At 43.6% G+C, this 24,843-nt stretch overlaps 1 protein-coding gene and 2 long non-coding RNA genes across 9 annotated transcripts; 2 read left to right on the plus strand and 1 right to left on the minus strand.

Moving 5' to 3' along the window:
* On the plus strand, positions 1–24,624 carry AAMDC (adipogenesis associated Mth938 domain containing). 6 transcript variants are annotated; one of them, XM_002708673.6, is made up of 4 exons: positions 1–340; positions 9,358–9,506; positions 21,683–21,778; positions 24,300–24,624. In XM_002708673.6, exons 2-4 carry the CDS (start codon positions 9,375–9,377, stop codon positions 24,438–24,440), a joined length of 369 nt encoding a protein of 122 aa, XP_002708719.1. In that variant the 5' UTR covers positions 1–340; positions 9,358–9,374; the 3' UTR covers positions 24,441–24,624. The 6 variants fall into 6 exon arrangements, with proteins under 6 accessions (XP_002708719.1, XP_008261724.1, XP_008261734.1 ...); XM_008263502.5 differs by having other exon boundaries at positions 10–253; XM_008263512.5 differs by having other exon boundaries at positions 63–198.
* LOC149128456 (uncharacterized) lies at positions 6,002–24,303 on the minus strand. 2 transcript variants are annotated; one of them, XR_016233059.1, is made up of 4 exons: positions 7,364–7,501; positions 7,084–7,210; positions 6,837–6,947; positions 6,002–6,601 (listed from the first exon to the last, which is right to left on the minus strand). It is a non-coding gene; the product is annotated as an uncharacterized LOC149128456 (long non-coding RNA). The 2 variants fall into 2 exon arrangements; XR_016233064.1 differs by lacking the exons at positions 7,084–7,210; positions 7,364–7,501 and adding an exon at positions 24,008–24,303.
* Positions 13,055–14,420, plus strand: LOC149128457 (uncharacterized). The gene is made up of 2 exons (XR_016233065.1): positions 13,055–13,166; positions 13,570–14,420. It is a non-coding gene; the product is annotated as an uncharacterized LOC149128457 (long non-coding RNA).
* Positions 24,625–24,843: the final 219 nt, after the last annotated feature.

Here is a 24,843-nt window from a genome sequence, read left to right on the forward strand (position 1 = left end):
TCGGGTTGCCACTGCCTCGTGTGACAGGGGGAATGAAAACAAGGGAAGCGGGGCGGGGAGGCGGGCCGGAGGGGCGGGACTTTCGAGAGCCTGGCCAATAGGCGTGGAGGGGGCGGGGCTGGGTTCCGGCCGGCCGGAAGGCTGACTGCAGGCCGGGTGGTCAGGGAGGGCCTCGCGGGATCGAGAGGACGCTCCGAGGTGAGAGGGCGAGTGCGGGGCCCTGTGGGAAGCCACCCAGAAGAGAAGGCGTTGGGTGAGTTTGCAGGGGCATCCAGGGACTCAAAGCGGGCTACGAGGAGAGGAAAGTTGAGAACCGAATGAGAAGCAGAAAGAGTAGCAGGTAAAAGCACGATTGTGGGAGGACGTTGGGAAAGCGAGCTGTGGGTAGGCGCCTTGGACGATGGCTTGGCGTGGGCCATTTTTGAACAAAGTCTGCCAAAGTTTGCTGAGGGATATTGCTGGCTGCTGAAGAGCATGAGCAGCGCGACTCTGGGGACCCTGCCGGGAGAGGGGGTCCGAAAGAGTCCGGCTCTGCGCGGCGACTCTGGTGTCGTTGCCGGGGGTGAGGGGAAGGGGCTCTGGGAGCCAGGGTCGGAGCCGGGGCTAGGACCCACGGAGAGGAGACGATGGGACGGCGAGGAGCGTGTGACGGACGGGCTTCCACTCCGTTAGGAGTAGCGGTGGGTGTTCTCCCACGGAGAGCCTCCGAGAAAACCATCAATTATGTAGAGTAGAGTAGAATGTGAAACTGGAGAAGTCAGATACATTATGCATAGGAGGCTTGGATTCAGCCAGACGAGCCACAGCTGGACCGCTTTAGGACCTCGTCAACTTTCGCCATTTCTTGGACCTTTGCTAAAGTGGGTAATAATACAGTACCTACCTTATAAGGTTTTACCAGATAATTCACAGTAAAGTGATTAGACAATGCCCCTGCATGTTCTTAAATACTAGTTGTTGCTGTCAGGGATTAATTTACACAGAATCCAGCTGTATTCATTTAACTGTACAGTTTATTATGTTGAACCGACATTTTCAGAGTGCACTGAAAACTTACTTCTAAAAAGATGCAACACAAAACACAACATAGGAATATATGATTAAAGGAAGATAAGTATGTGGGCAAATAATTGTATCAGGAACTCAGAATATAATTACGTAGTTAAACATTAAATTTTTTCTGTGTTGCCAGGGAAAAAATGGAAAAGAGAGTGAAACCACATTGGTCTTTATCATTCTCTATATATAAAGAAAAACTTATTTATCAAAAGAGAAAAATTCTATTTTGTAAGAGGAATTTATTACTTAGATTAGTAATTCTTAATGTTAATACACACACCCCTTTTAAAGGAAAAAAAATTGAAACTTGACAGATACTTCTGAATATTCCAGTTAAAGAAATACTAATGTAAGAAATTAAAGTGTAGGGCTGGCATTGTGCCATAGCAGGTTAATCTGCTCTCTGCAACACCAAGGTCCCTATGGGTAATGGTTCAAGTCCCAGTGCACCACTTCTAATCCAGCTCCCAGCTAATGCACCTGTAAAAGCAGCAGTGCTTGGGCCCCTGCATCCAGTGGGAGACCCAGATGGAATTCCAGGCTCCTGGTTTCAGCCTGGCCCTGCCCAGCCCTTTGGGGAGTGAACAAGCAGATGGAAGACTGTCTCTCTCCCTCTCCCTCTTTCTCTGTGTGTCTCTCCCTTTCTCTGTGTAACTGCCTTTCAAATAAATAAATGTTTAAAAAAATAAAGTATAGGCCAGCGCTGCGGCTCGCTTGGTTAATCCTCCGCCTGCGGCGCCAGTACACTGGATTCTAGTCCCAGTTGTGGTGCTGGATTCTGTCCCGGTTGCCCCTCTTCCAGGCCAGCTCACTGCTGTGGCCCTGGGAAGGCAGTGGAGGGTGGCCCAAGTGCTTGGGCCCTGTACCCACATGGGAGACCAGGAGAAGCACCTGGCTCCTGGCTTCGGATCGGCGTAGCTCCAGCCATAGTGGCCATTTGGGGAGTGAACCAATGGAAGGAAGACCTTTCTCTCTGTCTCTCTCTCTCACCGTCTAACTCTGCCTGTCAAAAAAAAAAAAAAAAAGGAAAGTATAAATACTTAAAATTGTCCTAAGGGGTGGGCATGTGGCCTAACAGTGAAGAAGCCCTCTTCCCTGTGTCAGACCTCCTGGATTTGACACCCAGCCTTTTTCCTGACAACATCTTCCCGTTAATGCACTCCCTGGGAGGCTTTGATGATGGCTCAAGTAAGTGGGACTCCAGCCACCCATGTGAGAGACCTGAGGTCTCAGCTCCAACCTAGCAATGCCTACTGCCAGCATCTTTTAGAGATCAGACTTGCACATGGTCACTCTATTTGTCCTTCTTGGCCTCTCCAAAAAAGTTTTATGTTTATTTTACAATACCACCAACAAAAAGGAAAGCAAAAGAAGAAGCCTTACTTCATGGTTGTGAGTCATCGTTTTAAAAGAGGTTTTAATTTAGTGAGTGACAAAATGTTTTAAGGAATCACTGAAATAAATTAGACTAACCTATTTTCATTAAATTCTGAAACAGCCAAGTACACATACGCCTTTACCTTGGGAACCTGCAGCTCCTAGTTTCAGAGAAATCTGACCTAGCATGCATGTTTAACAACAGTTTTATGGAAAAGATATCCCCAAAAATCCTTCAGATAGTCATTATTTAATTAATCTTAAATAAAAGCTACATACGCTCTGCTTTAAAATAAAACTGATACCTGTTTTTAAGTTTTTTTCTTTAAAGATTGATTTATTTATTTGAAAGGCATGGTTACAGAGAGGCCGAGAGAAAGAGGGAGAAAGAGAGAGAAAGGTCTTCCATCCACTGGTTTACTCCCCAAATGGCCACAACAGCAGGAGCTGGGCCAATCCAAAGCCAGGAGCCTGGCGCTTCTTCCTGGTCTCCCTCGAGGGTGTAGTGGCCCAAGGACTTGGACCATCTTCCACTGCTTTCCCAGGCCATAGCAGAGAGCTGGATCAGAAATGGAGCAGCTGGGACTCGAACCAGTGCCCATATGGGATGCCGGCACTGCAGGCGGTGGCTTTACCCACTATGTCACTCCACGGGCCCCAAGTTGATATCCTCATGTTAATGAGAAGAGCTTAAAATCAGAAGGAAGATTTAATACATCATTATATGAACCTTATCCACTTGATCCTTTCTATGCTTCTGTTTTGCATTTTTCCAGTACCTTCCCTCCTCTCCCATGAGATAGTAAAATATTGTTCTAAAAGGAAATAAAAACATTATTACTATAATATTCTCCTTGCTCACTATTAGTCAAAGGGGGACTAATAAACAAGGTTAGAGTTTTTGCCTTTTCTAGTCCAGATTGGCATGCGAACAAAGTCCTTGGACAAAGATCAATATTCCATATGAATTTAGATAACAGTCCTTGATGAAATACTCGCAAATGGATTTCGGCAACATGTGAAATGGATTATATGCCCTGATCAAATGGTATTAAGAATATTCAAACGACACATGACAGTCTTAAAAAAGGTAAATATTCAAATTAACATGGATTAGAGATCTTCAAAAAGCTTTGCAAATAATGAATAAATAAATGAAAAGATACTTAAAATCATTAGTTATCAGTGAAATAAATAAGACTACAGTAAGATACCACTTCATGCCAACTAAGAAGAATATAATTAAGAATAAATTGAGGCTGGCACCATGGCTCAATAGGCTAATCCTCCGCCTGTGGCGCCGGTACCCGGGGTTCTAGTCCCGATTGGGGCGTCGGATTCTGTCCCGGTAGCTCCTCTTCCTGTCCAGCTCTCTGCTGTGGCCAGGGAGTGCAGTGGAGGATAGCCCAGGTTCTTGGGCCCTGCACCCCATGGGAGACCAGGAGGAAGCACCTGGCTCCTGGCTTCGGATCAGCGCAGTGCACCGGCTGCAGCGCGCTGGCCTCAGCGGCCATTGTGGGGTGAACCAATGGAAAAGGAAGACCTTTCTCTCTGTCTCTCTCTCACTGTCCACTCTGCCTGTCAAAAAAAAAAAGAATAAGTGGAAAATAACAAGTATTGACAATGATGTGGAGAAAACAGAACTCTCATATACCACATGAAATTGTACATCTGCTTTGGAAAATACTCAAAATGTTAAACATAGCTGTCATTAGAACTGGCAGCTGTCTTCCAGGTACATGAAAAATTTTGTACATAAATGCTCATAGCAGAATTATTTTTTCAAAGATTTATTTATTTGAAAGTCAGAGTTATGCAGAGAGAGAGAGGTCTTCCATCCACTGGTTCACTCCCCAAATGGCTGCAACGGCTGGAGCTGCGCCGATCTGAAGCCAGGAGCCAGGAGCTTCATCTGGATCTCCCGGACCCAAGGACTTGGGCCACCCACCACTGCTTTCCCAGGCCACAGCAGAGAACTGGATTGGAAGTGGAGCAGCCAGGACTTGGATGGGTGCCCATATGGATGCTGGCACTTCAGGCGGCAGCTTTACCTGTTACACCACAGCTCCAGCCCCCAGGATTATTCTTAATGTCTAAAATTAGGGGAAACCCAAATATCCATCAAGTGCTAAATACAGATTCCTTAGGTACTCCCTGAAATTCTTACTTAGATCTATGTTGGATCTAAATGTTTGCAAGAACATGTGATTGTGATTCTGGTATTCCATGAAACATTCTATACATCCTGCTTTACCCTTACCTTCATATTTTTTTAAAATTCTATGATAGAGGCAGAGAGAGAGAGAGGCCTCCACTGGTTCACTTCTCCATTGCCTCAGAGCCAGGAAATCAATTCAGTTCTTTGATGGGAGTGACAGGGACCCTTGTGCTTGAATGATCACCTGCTGCCCTGCAGGGTACACACTAGCAGAAAACTGGGATCCTGAGCAGAATGAGTACTCAAGTCCAGGCATTGTGATGTGGAATGCAGGTGGCCCACATGCTGTCTTTAACAGCTGCACCAAATGCGCACCCCTGCCGTCATGTTTTTAGAAGCCCAGCCTATTCCACACAATATGAAAGAAGCCCCTTTTTGCATCACTGTAGGTATCTTTTTCCAACTTGGGGCAAATAATGTCACTTTTCATATTTTGTAGTCACATTTTCTTTACAGTCCAACCTCTTAACATCTGTGAAATCTCCACCATAATGGGAACTCAGTTTACCTTTCCAGCTGCATCTCTCATCGTGTACTAACCCACCCTTACTTCATATACCCTGTATTGAGGGTATTCAAAACAATTTATGAAAATTATGTATTACAAAAAAAGCTATGCATGGATTTAAAACTGTACAACAAAATAAATTTATCCTTTAATTCCATTTTCCACAAACTTTATGAGGTCTCAGCATACACTAACAACATCACTGTTGACAAGAGAAGCCTGTATTTCAGTTACTGCTCTGGAAGTGACAGTACAGAAATGACCATTGACATCTGCTGGTGGCAGGCATAATTCTCAATATGTAAGTGATAAAGTAAAACATGACAAGTAGAACATCCCCTCTGCTTATTCTTCAAACCTATTCCTGTATTTTCTCATATGGTACTCTGTGTTAGAAAAGAAAATCTTTCCTTTCCTCATCCTCCCCATATTTGCCTTTAAAAATTGTTCTTTTTTTCATAGCCACGCTTATTGGCATGTTCTCTAAAAATCACTCAAGAGCACCCTTACTTGTGTTGTCTTTCCAGAGTTAATCACTCTTCCTTCTGATTTCCTATTGTGCTTTGTTCATACCTAATTATTAAATCTAGCATTAACATTCCCTATTCAACCTGGACTTAATATAATCTGACATGTTACAATTAATGGTATATTAATGTATATCTGTAACTTCTGCTAGATTTTGACCTTCATTCATCAAATAATAAAATGCTCCCATTTATCTTTTTATTTATGTTCCCTGTGATTTCTCCTGCAAGCACAATGAGTTGCAAAGGATAGAAGCTCAAAACATATTTCTTGAAAGAAAATAAATTGCAATGAAAATGGCAAACAAATTCTTTTGTTGTTGTTTTTTAGATTTATTTATTCGAAAGGCAGAGTGAGAGAGGTTTTCCATCTGCTGGTTCTCCCCAAATGGCTGCAACTGCCAGGACTAGACCAGGCCAGAACTTCATCTGTGTCTCCACATGGGTGCCGAGGCCCAAGCACTTTTTTTGTTTCCTGTTTTCGTTATTGATTTTTTTTTTAATACACAGAGACAGAGATATCTTCCATCTGCTGGTTCACTCCCCTGATGGCTGCAGTGGCTGGGGCTGGGCCAAGCAGCTTCCGGGTCTCCCACATGGGTGCAGGAGCCCAACACTTGGGCCATCCTCCACTGCTTTCCCAGGTTTATCAGCAGAGAACTGGACCAGAAGTGGAGTAGCCGGGACTCAAACTGGTGCCCATATGGGATGCCGCCGCTGCAGTCAGAGGTTTAACCTTCTGTGCCACAGTGCTGGCCCTAGGCCCAAGCATTTGGACTGTCTTCCACTGCTTTCCAGGTGCATCCACAGGGAACTGGATGGAAGTGGAGCAGCCAGGGCTGGAACAGGCACTCATATGGGATGCTGGAGTCACAGGGAGCAGCTTAATCTTCTATTGTCATGACCCTAACCCTGGAAAACAAATTCTAACTGTAGAGAATGAAAACTTCTTTTCAAACCTCCTATTGTTAGTTACCAGTATATATTAAGTAAAGGTGTCAACAATAAGAAGAAAAGTATCCATTATATATCTGTTTGCATATGGTGCTTTAAAAAATTATAATTGTAAACACACTTGTGCACATTTACAGGTATTACATAAACAGACAAAATAGAAAATTAAATGAGTAAAATACAAACTACTTACTAGCAAATGGAAATGAAGGACAAGTCATTTAATGGCATTTAAGGAAGCAGTAACAATTTCATTCCCAACAGTGAACTATAGGTGTTTAAAGAAATTAGACTTGCAATGTACCTATAGAAGTAAATACATAATGAAGATCAAATAGTCTCTTATTCTTTCTTTATCACTCAGAATAACAAAAGGAAACCATTCTTTTTTGATAAATCTCATGGAAGAAATAGACTTCAGGGGTAAATCAAATACTTACTAAAAGGGACTGATGTTGAGGCACAACAGAGTAAGCCACTGCTAGCAATGCCACACTGTGTTCTGTATCAGAGTACCAGTTCAAGTCCCTACTGCTCTGCTTCCAATCCAGCTTCCTGATAATGTGCCTGGGAAGACATTGTAAGACTGTGTATTGAAAAAAAAATCAATAACAAAAACAAAAAACAAAGTGCTTGGGCCTCTGCACCCATGTAGGGGACACAGATGAATCTCTGGCCTGGCCCAGCCCTGGAAGTTGCAGCCATTTGGAGAGTACTTACTTCCCTGCAACCCATGCGGGAGACCTGGACAGAGTTCCTGGCTCCTGACTTCAGCCTTGCCCAGCTCTGGGAGTTGTGGCCATCTGGGGAGTAAACTAGCAGATGGAAGATAGCTTTCTCACATACACATGCATGGGCCTCCCTTCCCCGCCCCGAACTCTGTCACTCTTTCAAATAAATAAATAAATCTTTAATAACAATACTTAGTAAAAGACTGTATACTTGGAGAGGGATGTTTCTAGTGTCAAGGTAATGTGGTATAATGAAAAGAACCTGAGTTTTGAAGTCTGACAGGCCTAGGTACAAACTCACCTTTATCACTCAGAATTTGTGTTTTTCTTAAAGTTACTTATTAACTTTATGGTATTACTTTCCTTATCTGAAAATGGAAATTATAATTTATAGCTTCAAATTTATTCTTATTCAGATTGATAGATGCAAGTGTACAGTGCCTTTTGAAGCAAATGTACAGATTTTAAACATTTTTTTTATTTGAAAAGTAGAGTTATAGACAGTGAGAGAGAGGGGCAGAGAAAAAGATCCTCCTTCCGTTGGTTCACTCCCCAAATGGCCACCATGGCTGGTGCTGTGCCGATCCGGAGCCAGGAGTGAGGTGCTTCTTTCTGCTCTCCCATGCGGGTACAGGGGCCCAAGCACTTGGGTAATTCTCCACTGCCCTCTCGGACACAGCAGAGAGCTGGACTGGAAGAGGAGCAACTAGGACTAGAACCCGGCACCCATACGGGATGCTGGCGCTGCATGCGGAGGATTAACCAAGTGAGCCATGGTGCCGGCCCCAGATTTTAAACATTAAGTTCAGAGTAGAAAGCCTTCGTCCATCATTAAAGAACATCAATACCTAGATAAATTAACTTGACCATGCTAATGAAATATAATGAAGAGACACCCTGCTAAGTATAAGGAGCTTACACACAATAACTAAATTATCCTGGCCGGTGCTGCGGCTCAGTAGGCTAATCTTCCACCTTGCGGCACCGGCACACCGGGTTCTAGTCCCAGTCGGGGCACCGGATTCTGTCCCGGTTGCCCCTCTTCCAGGCCAGCTCTCTGCTGTGGCCAGGTAGTGCACCCCATGGGAGACCAGGATAAGCACCTGGCTCCTGCCATCGGATAGGCGCGGTGTGCCAGCCACGGTGGCCATTGGAGGGTGAACCAACGGCAAAGGAAGACCTTTCTCTGTGTTTCTCTCTCTCACTATCCACTCTGCCTGTCAAAAAAAAGAAAAGAATTATCCAGAGTCCTTGAAACTGAGTGTGGGACACAAAGAAAAGCCGGAAATAAAGATGATCAGGAACTAAACCAGACAAGGCCAAAGCATACCCATATCTTAATTTTATTTATTTTCATTTTACTTTAAAGGCACAGAGGCATATCTTCCATTCTCTGGATCATTCCCCAAATGCCCACAACAGCCAAGGTTGAGCCAGGCTGAAACTAGGATCCCAGAACTCAATTTGGGTCTTTCCCGTGGCTGGCAGGGACCCAAGTACTTGAGCCATCATCTGCTGCGTTCCAGGATGTACACTGGCAGGAAGCTGGATGGAAACATGGGCAGGACTCAGTTGCAGGCACTCCAGCATTAAAGCAGGCACAACTGTGGCTTTAGCGCTGTTCCGTAACACCTGTGCCACCTCCCCATGTTTTTTTAACAGAAAATGTTGTATGAATAAAATATTTACTTATTTATATGTTTTATTTAAATTTACATATTTAAAATTGAATATTTTATATAGATATAGACGTTCTGGGGATTTCCTCTGGAGTCAGAGAGGTAATTGTAGTATTTGGTTTCCATGGTTGGATGATTCAGGATTCCAAGAATAATAGTTACTGTTTTGACCTCTAAAGAAGGGACAGCCACATAAATGAGAAAGACGCTTCTCGAATCATGGAGAATTGGAGGTTAGTATCCCTGTATTTTGGAGGTATTTCAACTTTATAACTGATTTAGTATATTTTTATTTTAATTTCAGATTTCACTTAAATTCCTATGTCCTCCCCTGAAATTGCTTCCCTTTCATGGGGACAAATGAAAGTGCAAGGCTGTACCACAACCTATAAGGACTGCAAAGTGTGGCCAGGGGGCAGTCGAGCCTGGGACTGGAGAGAAACTGGAACTGAGGTAACATGCATGTCTTTGGTCAACACTACCAGAGGCTGACCAACTTGAAAGTAATTATTTCTGTCTTTTGTTGAACTATAATTCATTACCATTAAACCCATCCTTTTAAATATACACTTGAATGGTCTTCTTATATTCTTAAGCTTGTTTGACAGTTACCACTGCTAACTGTTTATCACCCCAAAAAAGAAACCCATAACCATTAGGGGTCAGTGCCCATTCTTTCTTGCCCTCAGCTCCTGGCACTGACTCATCTTTCTGATATCATTAATGAGCCTGTTCTAGATGCTTCATGTAAATGAAACTATTCTTTTTTTTTTTTTTTTTTTTTTTTTTACAGGCAGAGTTAGAGAGAGAGAGATAGAGAGAAAGGTCTTCCTTCCGTTGGTTCACCCCACAAAGGGCTGCTACAGTCGGTGCACTGCGCTGATCTGAAGCCAGGAGCCAGGTGCTTCCTCCTGGTCTCCCATGTGAGTGCAGGGCCCAAGCACTTGGGCCATCCTCCACTGCCTTCCTGGGCCACAGCACAGAGCTGGACTGGAAGAGGAGCAAGCGGGACAGAATCCAGTGCCCCAACTGGGACTAGAACCTGGGGCACTGGCACCACAGGCAGAGGATTAGCCTATTGAGCCGTGGCACCAGCGAAACCATTCCTTTTTCTTAGGAATAGACATAGGGATAATTTGCTAGGTCATATGCTAACTATGTTTAACCTTTTGAGAAACTGCCAGACTGTCTTCCAAAGCAGCTGTGCTGCTGCCTCACTCGACGGGGAGGGGGCAGGAGGCACACATGCTCACCTTTCTTGCCAAGTCTCAGTCTGCTCAAGCTGCTACAACAAACAGACTTAGCACCTTAAACAGTAAACATTGATTCCTCAGCAATTCTGGAGGCTTGAAAGTGTGAGATCAGGATGCCTGTATGGTTGGGTTCTGGTAGGGAGCCTCTTCCGAGTTCCTGTTAGTGATCCTCTCTTGTGTCCTTACATGACAGAAAATGAGTCAGCTGTCTCTCTGGCTCTATCTTAAAAGGGTACTAACCCCATCCATGAGCTGTCTCCCCTCAAAACCTAATTATCTCCCATAGGCCTCAGCTCTCAATAACAGCACTTTAGTGTTAGGGCTTTACCAAATGAACTTTGTAGAGACAGAAATATTGAGTCCATTCCAGCAAATTTGTATAGATTTTTTTCTAAAAATGTTTCTTCATTTGCTGTTTGCTTTTTGGGCCATTTCCAGAGGCTTTTTAAAGGGTTTAAGTTTTAGTTACTTATGTGGGTTTTGTAGGGCTGTTTGTTTGGGTTTTTTGTTGTTTTGTTGGTTTTAATAATTTTCACTCAGGAACAGGTCAGTGGATTTCCTAGGGCGGGTAATGATGGAAAGAGATCCTTCCTTTCTGAAGGATGATCCTGTTTAATGTATCCCTTATCTGAAATGCTTGGGACCTGAAATGTTCCAGCTTTCATAGTTTTTCAGATTTGGGAATATTCACACAGATTCTACCAGTTGAGCATCCCCATTCCCAAAATTCAAACTCCAAAATGCTTCAAAATCTGAAACTTTTTAAGCACTTGATCCAATTTTGGAGCATTTTGAAACTTGAATTTTTGGTGTAGGGCTGTTCAGCCTGTACAAGATAAAGGTAAGTCTGCTAGTAGCCTTTTGGAAAAGATTTCTTAAACTAATAAAAAAGTACGTATGTTCCTAGACCAAATATTTGTCATTAATGTTTTGATAACTTTATCTGTATAAAATGTTTCCTTTGTAATCCTAAATGTTTTATCTTATGTATTTTAAACATTATTCTGAGGGGCTGGTACGGTAGCATATCAGCCTAAGTTGCCAGCTGCAATGCCAGCATCCCATATGCATGCCAGTTTGATTCCCAGCTGCTCTACCTCCAATCCAGCTCTCTGCTGATGGCCTGGGAATAGCAGCAGAAGATGGCCCAAGTGCTTTTGCCCCGACACCCTTGTGGGAGACCTGGATGAAGCACCTGGCTTCGGCCTGGCCTGGTCTCAGCCTTTACGGCCATTTGGGGAATAAACCAGCAGATGGAAGATCTCTCTCTGTCTCACCATCTCTCTCTCTCTCTCTAACTCTGCCTTTCAAATAAATGAATAAATCTTTAAATAAAAAAAATTCCAAACATCCATTACTCCAAGAAGAGAACCCCATAAGCCTCACTAGTCTGCCGGAGGAGCCTGTGACACAAAACCAGGCCATTGCCCTTGTACAGTCAGATCATCTCGGAGGCTGTTAATTCAAACAAGCGATAATGAGAATGTGACTCAGGCAGTGTCCTCAGGGACAGATTCCAGGAATCTTTTAACCTCAACTTACAGAATCTGTTTTTATCAGCAACACAGCCAGATAACAGCACTGCTACCACCCATTTATGCTCATTTAATTTTGGCAGAAGAAAATGCTCCTTTGAAAGTATAATTTAGGAATATTTTCCTTTAAAATGTAACATAAAATGTCCAAACCATAAAAAATACCATCCTTTTGTTTAGCTGGCATAGTAGGTAGTAGCTGGACATTTTCCCACAATCTTTCTCCCAAGAAAAACACAGTAAGGTTTTGTGTGGTTTTTTTTTTTTTTTTTTTTTTTTTTTTGGACAGGCAGAGTTAGTGAAACAGAGAGACAGAGAGAGTGAGAGACAGAGAGAAAGGTTCACCCCCCCCAATGGCCACCATGTCCAGCGCTGCTCGCCAATCCGAACTCAGGAGCTAAGTGCTTCTTCCTGGTCTCCCATGCGGGTGCAGGGCCCAAGCACTTGGGCCATCCTCCGCTGTCCTCTCGGGCCACAGCAGAGAGCTGGGCCAGAAGAGGAGCAACCAGGACTAGTACCCGGCACCCCAACTGGGACTAGAACCCAGGGTGCCGGCACCGCAGGCAGAGGATTATCCAAGTGAACTGCGGCGCCAGCCAAACACAGTAAGATTTTACAAACTTGGGTCGTTTGACAGAAAGCCTCTTAAAGGAGAGGACCAGAATCACATACTCAGCAGGGACATGAGCCTTAGTGGTTTGCCCTGAGGGAGTGGAGGAAGCACAGGAGATGGTGCAGTTTGGACTCCTCAGTGACGGTCTGAGGTGCCACTTCCAGGCCTCTACAAAGCATGCACACCCACAGCCATCACAGAATCCTTTTTCCTTGCTCTGTATGCAACACCCTGGGCCTGCTGTGCAGCAGCACAGCCAGATTTATCACTGGAGTTCCACTGCTCCAGCAATTCCGATGGGCTGCGGCTGTCTCCAGCCTCTGAATCTCCAGAGGACTGTGGTTTTGCACTCTCTATGACCTTCCACTTGACTTCCAGTAGTCAGAGCCTTCTTTCATCGTACTACAACGTGAGCTTCAGAGGCTAGAGCACAGTGCTGCTCCAAGGAGGTGCTGTTCTTTCTTAAATAAGGAATCATTCAGTATTTCAGGTAAATGCATTTATTTAAGGAAGGTGAAGATCTTGAGCCCTGATCTATTAAATATCTACCATGGTCACGTCACCAGGAAAAAAAATGTTAAGTTATTTAAATTATATTTTAGTTCCAGGTGTTTCTGGGATTGATCACATCACAGAGCTGTGGAAGTAAAAAAGGGCATCTAATCTATTCTCATGCAGTCTGTAAGAATAGCTGTTGTAATCAAGTGAATATGTATCCTTTTTTGTGTTTTGACTTTTTAAAAGTTATAAACTTCAGGGTAGGCATTCACCCTATTGGTTAAGATGTTACTGTATCAGAGTGACTGTATTCAAGTCCCGGCTGCACTCCCAATTCTAGCTGCCTGCTAATAGTATGCACCCTGGATGGTTGCAGATAATGGCTCAAGTATTTGCATCCTTGTCATCTACAACGGAGACCTGGATTAAGTTCTTGGCTCCCAGCTTTGACCTTGCCCATCCCCAGCCATTGAAGGCATTTGGAGAGTGAATCTGTAGATGGCAGCTCTATCTGTCTGTCTCTTTCTCGCTCTCAAATAAATATTTTAAGTTACAACTTAAATAGCTTCAGGAAGACAATAATTTCTCTGAATCTTTCCTGATCATTGGGAAACCAGGGAAAATGGAGACCGAGTCAGTGTCCGGAGGAGCTTGGACATTAGCTCTGAATCCTTCCCAACATGAGGGTGCATTCTTGCTGCCGATCTGTTTGGTTCACTTTTCCACATGCAGGTGTTCTAACCTGAAACACGCTTTGATATTCCCTTAAACATGAGTATAAACAGTTTTAGTGTAAATTCTCTAGAATGGTGAATATAATGGGATAGCAGTGGGAGAGAATTTTGCTTTATTATCAGCTGTAGAGTACTGACTGAGTCTTGAAGGTCACCAGCTATACACCACCCAAGGAATCAGGAGACATGAGGAAAGCCCTCCTAGATAGGGTGCATCTCTACTGCTTTGTGTAGCCACCTGGCTTCTGTTTAGTTCTGTTACCTTGGGCAAATAAATCAGAGAGCAGGTGCATATGTATATGTGCCTGTATGTGGTCTCTTCCTGCTAAACTGTAACTCACTTATTCTACTACACTTAAAAAATATTTCATTTCAAAATAATTTCAGACATACAGGAGAATTACAAGAAAAGTACAAGGAGGGGCTGGCACTTTAGCATAGTGGGTAAAGCCATCACCTGCAGTGCCAGCATCCCATATGGGCTGCTCCACTTCCAATCCAGCTCCCTGCTATGGCGTATGGAAGCAGCAGACAGTGTCACTCAAGTCTTTGTGCCCCCGCACCTGCATGAGAGACCTGGAAGAAGCTCCTGGCTCTTATCTTTGGATCTGCTCAGCTCCTGCCATTGCAGCCATCTGGGAAGTGAATCAGCAGATGAAGACCTCTCTCTCTTTGTCTCTACTTCTCTCTGTAACTCTGTCTTTCAAATAAATAATAAATCTTTAAAAAGAAAAGTACAAAGAATTTTCGTGTATTTTTCACTCAGATACAAAAGTAACATTTTACCTTATTTTCTTTATATCCTCTCTACCAGTAGACAGGTCTTTTTTTCTGAACTGCTTGAGTGTATTGTAGATATTATATCTCTTTACTCCTAAATGTTTGTGTATTTCATAAAAAACAAAGATATTCTCTAACAATCACAAGTAACAGAAAAATCAGGTTGGGCCGGTGCTGTGGCATAGCTGGTAAAACCACCGCTTGCAGTGCTGGCATCCCATATGGGTGCCAGTTCAAGTCCTGGCTGCTCCACTTGCAACCCAGCTCTCTGCTGTGGCCTGGGAAAGCAGTAGAAGATGGCCCAAATCCTTTGGCCCCTGCACTCGTGTGGGAGACCCAGAAGAAGCTCCTGGCACCTGGCTTTGGATCGGTGTAGCTCTGGCCTTCGCAGCCAATTGGGGAGTGAACCAGCAGATGGAAGACCTCTCTATCTGTGCCTCTTCTAATGTCTCTGTGCAACTCTTTCAAATTAATAAATAAATCTTAAAAAAAAAAAAAAAAAAGAAGAGTGGAGGGAACTGCTCCAATTCTACCACTTAAAATCCTACCATTTAAAAAAAATCGAGAAATTAACAAATACTGTTATCTAATAAACAGACCTTATTAAAATTTAGATTCCATATTAATGGAGTTAATTCAGCATATAATCTTTTGAGGCTTGCTTTCATTTAGCATAATATACTGCAGATTCATCCATGTTTTCATGTTTATCAATAGATTATTCTTTTTATTGATGAATAATATTGTTTAAATTGAAACATAATCTGTTTATGCATTCATCAGTTGGTGAATATCTGGGTTGTTTCTGGTTTGGGGCTACAATACATAAAGCTGCTAACAACATTCAAATACAACTGTTTGAACACAAGTTTTCATTTCTCCGGGATAAATAACCAGACGTATGACTGCTGACTTGCATCATAAAGAATATTACGAGAAACTGCCAAGCTGTCTTTCAGAGTGGCTATACACTTTACAACACCACCAGCAGTATATGACAGATCCAGTATCTGTAGCCTTGCCAGCATTTCATATCCCATTTTGGTTTTAATGTGCAGGTCTGTAGTGACTAATGATACTGAGTCTTTTCATGTGCCTACAAGCTATTCAGATCTCTTCTTTTGTTAAGTGTTCAAATATTTTGCCCATTTTCTTCATGTTATGTTTTGAGAGTTCTTTACATATTCTACATACAAGCCTTTTGTATGGCAAATGTTTTCTCCCAATCTGTGGATTTTCTTTTCATCTTCTTACGAGAGGTAGGGGAGAACATGCTATGACTGAAGAACCAATGGAGGGCGAGTGTGACTGGCGCATGGAGCACAGGGAAAGTGCGTGCAGTGAAGCCATGGAGACTGCTGGGAACTTACAGACCACATTAAAGAATCTGGCATTTATTCTAAGGGGATAGCAGACCATTGAATACTTCTCTGCAGAAGGGTGACATGAATGGTTCTGTGTTTTGATGAGATCACTCTGGCTACAGTTTGAACAATGGATAATTGCAAAGGACTAGAGTAATTTTGTGGAAACAAGTTAGAAAGTTACTGTAATAGTCCAAACAAAGAATTAAACCAGGATAATAGCCATGGAGATGTGAGAGGAATGAACAGGCTAAAAAGGTAATAAGTAAATTTCTAGCCAATTTCCATGCACAGTCTTTGTGGGAAAATGTTTACTATTTTAACATTGATTGGATATGTAGCTGTAGGTTTTCCTTGGATCTTTGATGCCCTTTACCATAGAGAAAAAGGTTTCTGAAAGGTAAACAGAGATCGCCCAATCACTGATTCACTCCCCATATGTCCACAACAACCAGAATTAGGCCAGGCCAAAGCCAGGAACCAGGAACTCAATCTGGGTCTCCCACTTGGGTGGGTGGCAGGTATCCAATTACTTGGCCCATAACCTGCTGCCACCCAACTGTGCATCAGCAGGAAGCTCCAACTGGGAGCAGTGCTAGGAGTAAGCCCACACACTCTGATAAGGGATGCAGACATCCCAGAGGCTGCGTAACACTATGCCAAACACCTGTCCCTGTTGAGTGGTTTTTTTTTTTTTTTTTTTTTTTTGACAGGCAGAGTGGACAGTGAGAGAGAGACAGAGAGAAAGGTCTTCCTTTGCCATTGGTTGACCCTCCAATGGCCACGGCGGCCGGCGCACCTCATCTATCCAAAGGCAGGAGCCAGGTGCTTCTCCTGGTCTCCCATGGGGTGCAGGGCCCAAGCACTTGGGCCATCCTCCACTGCACTCCCTGGCCACAGCAGAGAGCTGGCCTGGAAGAGGGGCAACCGGGACAGAATCCGGCACCCCGACCGGGACTAGAACCCGGTGCGCCGGTGCCCCAAGGTGGAGGATTAGCCTAGTGAGCCTTGGCGCGGCCATCAAATGGTTTTTCTAAATCAAATGAAATGTCTTTATTCTAGATGAACAATAATAATTTTTGAATACTGAACCAGTCTTGGATTTCAAAATATTTTATTGAATATTTTCACTAAATGTTTAATAATTCACCAATGAAATCAATGCGTGCCTAGACTAGCTTTTTTCTTTCTTTTTTTTTTTTTAAGATTTATTTATTTATTTGAAAGAGTTAGAGAGAGGAGAGGCAGAGAGAGAGAGATCTTCAATCCTATGGTTCACTCCCCAATTGGCCACGATGGCTGGAGCTGGGCCTTTCCAAAGCCAGGAGCTTCTTCCGGGTCTCCCACGTGGGTGCAGGGGCCCAAGGACCTGGGCCATCTTCTACTGCTTTCCCAGGCCATGGTAGAGAGCTGGATTTAAAGAGGAGCAGCTGGAGCAGCCGAGGCTAGAACCAGCGCCCATATGGGATGCTGGCATTTCAGGCCAGGGCGTTAGCCCACTGTGCCACAGCACCAGACCCTAGCTTTTTTCCAATAGAAAGGTTTTGTTATAAATTCAGTTTTTCACAGATATAGAACTATTCAGTTTCAAAGAAACAACTTTTAGCTTTGTTGATTTTCTTACTTGATTGTTTATTTTCTCATGTTTTCTTTAGAGATATTATTTTGCAGCCAGCGCCGCGGCTCACTAGGCTAATCCTCCGCCTTGTGGCACCGGCGCACCGGGTTCTAATCCCGTTCGGGGTGCCGGATTCTGTCCCGGTTGCCCCTCTTCCAGGCCAGCTCTCTGCTGTGGCCCCGGAAGGCAGTGGAGGATGGCCCAAGTACTTGAGCCCTGTACCCCATGGGAGACCAGGAGAAGCACCTGGCTCCTGCCTTCGGATCAGCGCGGTGTGCCGGCCGCAGCACGTCGGCCGCAGCGGCCATTGGAGGGTGAACCAACGGCAAAGGAAGACCTTTCTCTCTGTCTCTCTCTCTCTCACTGTCCACTCTACCTGTCAAAAAATAAAAAAAGAGATATTATTTTGCTTTTTGTTTTCTAGCTTTTGAAAAAAGAAGCATAAACCATTAATTTTAGATCTATTTCTGCTGTAAAGGTATACTTGTCTCTTTAAGTATTATTTAGCCATGTCCCATAATTTTGATGTATTTTACTTAATCCTTTATTTAAAAAATAATTTATTTTGCTCAATTACCAATTATTTGTAGCTTTTCTACTTATCTTGTTGCTAATAATTTCTAATTTAAATCCATAATGTCATATAACATATTCTTTATTATTTTACTTCTTTGAAATGTATTGAGTCCTATTTTATGTCCTAGCATATAGTCATAGTGAATATTCCATGTGCACTTGATAAAATATATGCTGCCATTGTTAGGATGGACAGCCTAAAAACGTGTATTAATTCAAATCAATTATTCTTGGTGATTTTGTGTATTCTCAGTATTCCATCAATTACTAAGTGATGACTATTAAAATCTCCAACTATGGTTATGATTTTGTCCCTTTAGTTATAATATTTCTGTCTTCACATATTTTGTAGTCTATTGTTAAAAGTGTACAAATTTGAATTTTGAATTGTTCTTAATGAATGAAACCTTTCAGAATCACAAAATGACATTCTTAACTATAGTAATACTCCCCATCTTCATGTGATATTAATATAACCACATTAGCTTTCTTAAGTTTAGTGCTGGTATTTTAAATATTTTTCATCATTTTACTCTCAGTCTGTGTTTTTATATTTAAAGTGCATACCTTTTAAACAGCATTTAGTTGGATCTTACTTTTTCATATAGTCTGACAATATTTGAGGTTTAAATGTTTCATCTTGCTATTTGCTTTCTGTGTTTACCTGTGTTCTTTGTTCTTGCCTTTTTATTGAGTATTTTTTAAGGTTTTTTATTTATTTATTTGACAGGTAGAGTTACAGACAGTGAGAGAGAGAGAGAGACAGAGTCAGAGAGACAGAGAGAAAGGTCCTCCTTCCATTGGTTCACTCCCCAAATGGCCGTAAAGGCTGGAGCTGCGCTAATCTGAAACCAGGAGCCTAGTGCTTCTTGCTGGTCTCCCATGCTGGTGCAGGGGCCCAGGCACTGGGGCCATCCTCTACTGCTTTGCCAGACCACAGCTTAGAGCTGGACTGGAAGAGGAGCTACCGGGACTAGAACCAGAGCCCACATGGGATGCTGGCATCGCAGGTAGAGGATTAACCTAATGAGCCATGGCACCGGCCCCAATCAAGTGTTTTTGCTTTTTGTTTTTGTTTTTAAGATTTATTTATTTAAGGCCAGCGTCGCGGCTCACTAGGCTAATCCTCCGCCTTGCGGCGCCGGCACACCGGGTTCTAGTCCCGGTCGGGGCGCCGGATTCTGTCCCAGCTGCCCCTCTTCCAGGCCAGCTCTCTGCTGTGGCCCAGGAGTGCAGTGGAGGATGGCCCAAGTGCTTGGGCCCTGCACCCCATGGGAGACCAGGAGAAGTACCTGGCTCCTGCCATCGGATCAGCGCGGTGCGCCGGCCGCGGCAGCCATTGGAGGGTGAACCAACGGCAAAAGGAAGACCTTTCTCTCTGTCTCTCTCTCTCACTGTCCACTCTGCCTGTCAAAAAAATAAATAAATAAAAAATAAATAAATAAAAATTTTAAAAAAGATTTATTTATTTATTTACTTGAGAGGCAGAGCCACAGAGAGAGGGAGAGATAGGGAAAGGTCTTCCATCCGCTGGTTCACTCCCTAAATGGCCAGAGGTAGGATGATCCAAAGCTAGGAGCCAGGAGTTTCTTCTGGGTCTCCCACATGGAGGCATGGGTCCAAGCACTTGGGCCATCTTTTGCTGCTTTCCCAGGCCATAGCAGAGAGCTGGATCAAGCAGCTGGGACACAAACCAGCACCCATATGGGATGCAGACACTACAGGTGGAGACTTAACCTACTACACCACAGTGCCGCCCCCTAATGAAGTATTTTTTAAATATACTGTCGCCTCTGGACCTGTTGACTCTGTGTGTGTGTGTGTGTGTGTGTGTGTGTGTGTGTGTGTGTGTCAGAGAGCCAGCGATCGCGAGCACATTATGACTCAGTGGATTGAGCTGCCACTTATGACACTGGCATTCCGTATCAGAGTGCCAGTTTGAGTTTCAGCTACTCTGCTTCCAATCTAGCTTCTTAATGATGTGCCTTGGAAGGCACTGGAAGATGGCTCAAGTACTTGGGTCCCTGCTACTTATGTGGGAGACCAGGATGGAGTTCTTGGATCCTGGCTTTGGCCTGGCCAAGACCTGGCTGTTGTGGCCACTTGGAAGGATTATTGGTTTCTTCTCAGTATTTCTAGTGCCTACTCTAAGACTCGCACAGATTAAGTCACTATAAGGTTTGTTGAATGAAAGAACAGAGGTTTATGGACAAAGGAAGCACTGCTTTGTGTCTCCGAGCTTCAGTGCTGAGGTCATCGTCCTTGTTGAGATACCTACCAGGTAAAGCCCAGTAATGTTGGGCTGATATTTACCAACCTCTGACTCCCACATCTCCTTTGCCAATTCAGAGTAGTTCAGAGGCCTCCATGCTTGAATGTTGGATTCATCTTTGGTAAATACTTTACCTTAAATAAGCCTGGAAGACTGTTTCCATGTTTTAAAGCGTAAATAGAAGTTTCCTAAAGTTAAGAGGCAAAGGAAACAATATGGAGATTCTTGTAAAATCTTTCTAAAGTATAACATGATACACAGTGCTTTCTTTTCCCACCACACTTATCACTTTATAGCTGAGTCACTTTGACCTGCAGTTTCCAAGGCCTTGCCTTTGCTTTGTGCCTGCTGTTCCCTGACCAGTAAGTCCTTATTTATTTCAGAGGCAGAGTTAGAGAGAGGTTTTTCATCCACTGGTTCACTCCCCAGATGGCTACAGCAGCTGGATCTGGGCTGATCCAAAGCCAGGAGCCAGGAGCTTCTTCTGGGTCTCTTATGTTGGGCCATCCTCCACTGCTTTCCCAAGCCATTAGCAGACAGCTAGATTGGAAATAGAGCAGCCAGAATGTGAAACGGCACCCATATGGGACATCAGCCTCTCAGGTGGAGGCCCAACCCCATGCCACAGCGCTGGTGCCAATCAGTTAGTTCTTGTCTGTTCTTTATGTCTAAGTGTTACCACCTCTGGGATGCCTTCTCTGATCACCTCCCTAGCCTGCCATATATCATTTAGGTGCCATTTTGCCCTTACAATATCCTGAACTTACTTATTTGTAGCACTTGTAAAACTATTGACATTTCTCTTTAGTCGTCCATATTTTTCTTTCCTTTTTTTTAAGCTTATTTTTTAATTTTTTTTATTTTTTGACAGGCAGAGTGGACAGTGAGAGAGAGAGACAGAGAGAAAGGTCTTCCTTTTGCCGTTGGTTCACCCTCCAATGGCCGCCGCGGCTGGCACGCTGCGGCCGGCGCACCGCGCTGATCCGATGGCAGGAGCCAGGTACTTCTCCTGGTCTCCCATGGGGTGCAGGGCCCAAGCACTCGGGCCATCCTCCACTGCACTCCCGGGCCACAGCAGAGAGCTGGCCTGGAAGAGGGGCAACCGGGACAGAATCCGGCACCCTGACCGGGACTAGAACCCGGTGTGCCGGTGCCGCAAGGTGGAGGATTAGCCTAGTGAGCCGCGGTGCCGGCCCATATTTTTCACTACCTTGGAACTCTTTAAGGGCAGCACTATATCTTCTGTTATTACCAGGGCCCAGAATGATGCTTGGCACAGATTAAACCTCAGTAAACCATTTCTTAGATGAATGGATTTCACAAGAATGCCTATTGAAAAGAAAGACTGAAAGCAGGTACCTGTCTACTTTCTCTTTCCGCATCCAGCATTCTCCTGGCGTGCAGCCTGCAGATGTAAAGGAGGTTGTCGAGAAGGGTGTACAGACACTTGTGATTGGCCGAGGCATGAGTGAGGCCTTGAAGGTATGTATTGGTGTGTACAGACTTCCCGAGGGCAGGGGTGACCCCCTGGATGTCTGTCTCTGCAGATAGCTCCTTCTTTGAAGTTCATCTCTACGTACTGTGCACTCTGTGCTGAGATGCAGGCTGGTATTGGTTGCACATACTACTCTGCCTCATCAGAGTGTTAACCTTGAGACTGTGTTCTTTCCACTGTTTCTCAGAAATGCCTCAACCCCATAATTCCTCAAGATCTACAGTTATAAAAACAGCCATGTGTTTTTTAACAAGAGGACACAGTGAAAGGCCACCACAAAATATACCGAACACCAAAGTAGGGGAAAAGGTTTATTGGGGGCTGGGGTAACCGACAGGCTGCCTCCCCATACACGAGAGAACAGCAGCCTGTGCTAGAAGAGGTCTTACATACAGGGTGGGGGTGGCGCTGACGCTTGTGGTTGGGCCATCTGGTCACCTGGCTTCTAGTAAGCCAGGCCGGGCTTAGGAAGGAAAATTATTGTACAAGATGGCAACAGGGCCAGAGCCTAAGATGGCATCCAGGGCTTGAGATGGTACCCGAGATAAGATGGCACCATTGTACAAACACACAGTCTGAGAAATGCAGCACCCTTGTGTGAACTTCATAGAGTGTACTTACACCAAGTGAAATACTACAACATCACTAGGTCATACTACCTTATGGGACCACCCTCATCTAGGAGGCACATTGTTAAGTGAGATGATGTTGTAAAATGCACTGTATGTGGTAGTTCTTTAGATTTTAATACTATTTTACATTTTTGTGGTATATTTCAGTTCTTTTTCTTCTCTTAAACACATCCAAGTTATGCTTTTCTCTCCCTTCAGAACAAAATATTTTTTAAATTTTACTTAAAGAAACAACACATGTTCATTGTAAAATAAGATTCAGTGCAGAAATAGAAAAGTTCAAAGGTGAAAGATATCCCCTCGCCAGCATCCCCATTTGATATATACTGCTCTAGTGGTCTCTGTTCACATCTGCAATTATAGGCACACTTATATATATAAATACAGATGTGTACAATTGATGTACACTTGTAACCATTTATATAAACAGCATTACACTTATGTATCCTTCCCTTTTGTCCCCAGTTAAATTATTATATCATGGACTGCCTTGCACATAACTTTACAGAGGTGTGCCTCTTTCTTTGCTTTATATATATATATATATATATATATATATATATGATTCTGTTCCCTGAGGAAAGTGCTCTTTATTTATTTATATTTTCTTAATTTACATCAGTTTTTCCCCCATGACAGTAATTCCTGTCTTTAAGACTTTCATGGTTGATAGGAATTATACACTGCTATACTCTTCATGATTTGGTGACTATTTTAAGATTTGCTTTATATGAGTGAAGTTGAATGTTTTTCCCTTTGATGACTGTGTGCAGCCCATGCCTATTTTCCTGTTGGACTATGGTCTTTTTACTTTTTATTTGTTGAACTCTTTGTTAAAATATGTTATCTCAAAATAAATATTTATTAAAATATGTTATCTCAAAAATAATTTTTAAATGAAAGAGAAAGACTTGTTATAAATCTTCCATGCATATAAAAAGGTATTATAAAGCATATTACAAAATTTTTTCAGAGTTCTTTCAGAGTCTAGTTAAAATCTATTTTAAAAATATATGCAGGACAAGCCAGAGTTGAGAAAATATCCAATAACGATTGTCACTGTTTCATTCACAAATACCTATCAAGCACTTCCTACCAGGAAGACACTCTTCCAGGCACTGGAGAAAACGAGCTAAGTAAGATAAACAAGGTCCATGCCCCTCATGGACAATTGAGAAAACTAGATAATTTCAGATAACAAACGCTGACGAAAGCAGTGACTTAGGTGGGGCTGCTTGCGGGTGGCAAAGGCAAGCCTCTCCGGGAAGATGTTGGAGCTGCAGTGTATATATTAATCCATCGTCACACAAACACTGTGATCCCTGTTTTACTGCAGGGGAAACTGAGGCCAATTCACTTTATATGGCCAGGCAAAGGTCTTGTAGGTGGTATATAACAAAGTTAGTATTTAGATTCAGGTCATTCCAACTCAAACTTTTCTAAGTTTAGTGTGGGTTCTTTAGCATGCTAAACATTTTACATCAATAGCCTCAGTTGGTTCTCATCGAAACTCTGTGCACTGGGCGGTATTATTCCTAACTTGCAGACGTGGAAACAAATGCTCAGAGAATTTAATTCACTTACCTCAGATTACACTGCCAGGTAAGGACTTAGAGCCAAGGCTGGCTCGCAAATCCATGCGTTTTCCATCTCGCTTGACCTTCAGGCATGGGTATTCTGATACTTCTGTGAACTTCTCAGAGACCTTTTTGACTCATTGGGGCTCACTGCCGAATTTTGTACTGGTGATTTGCTGAGTGACCGAGGAATAACATGCTGCTGTGACATTCTGTGGGTTGCACTTGCCACATGGCAGGAAAGGAAGCCCTGGAGGGGCCTCTCCTCTTACTTACTCCTCTCTTTTCCTCCTTCCCAGGTGCCTCCATCAACTGTAGAGTACCTCAAGAAGCAAGGCATTGATGTGCGGGTCCTCCAGACAGAGCAGGCAGTGAAGGAGTACAATGGCCTGGTCGCCCAAGGGGTCAGAGTGGGAGGTGTCTTTCATTCCACCTGCTGATGGAACCCTAAGAGAGTAATAAATCACGAGGCAGTGATGCCTGTGTCACCCTCACCATTCTCCTCCAGGCATGTTTAAACACATGCTTAAGTCAGATCAAGTTTTACCATGTACTAAGGGTTGGATTGGATATATGGAAACCTTCAGACAAAAATAAAGCCAGTGCCTTGAAAGACAAAGAAAAGTGTGTGCACTAAAATCACATTGCATATCAGATAAGTCCACTGCCTACAATGCCAGCATTCCATATGGGTGCTGGTTCAAGTCCTGGCTGCTCCATCTGATCTGGCTCCCTGCTAATGCACCTGAGAAAAGCAGAGGACAATGGCCCAAGTCTTTGGGCTCCTGCACCCACATAGGAGACTCAGAAGAAGCTCCTGGCCCCTGGCTTCAGCCTGGCCCA

Source organism: Oryctolagus cuniculus, chromosome 1, assembly GCF_051225735.1.
Source record: "Oryctolagus cuniculus isolate XC-2025 breed Fujian yellow rabbit chromosome 1, ASM5122573v1, whole genome shotgun sequence".
In the NCBI taxonomy this organism is placed as follows: domain Eukaryota; kingdom Metazoa; phylum Chordata; class Mammalia; order Lagomorpha; family Leporidae; genus Oryctolagus; species Oryctolagus cuniculus.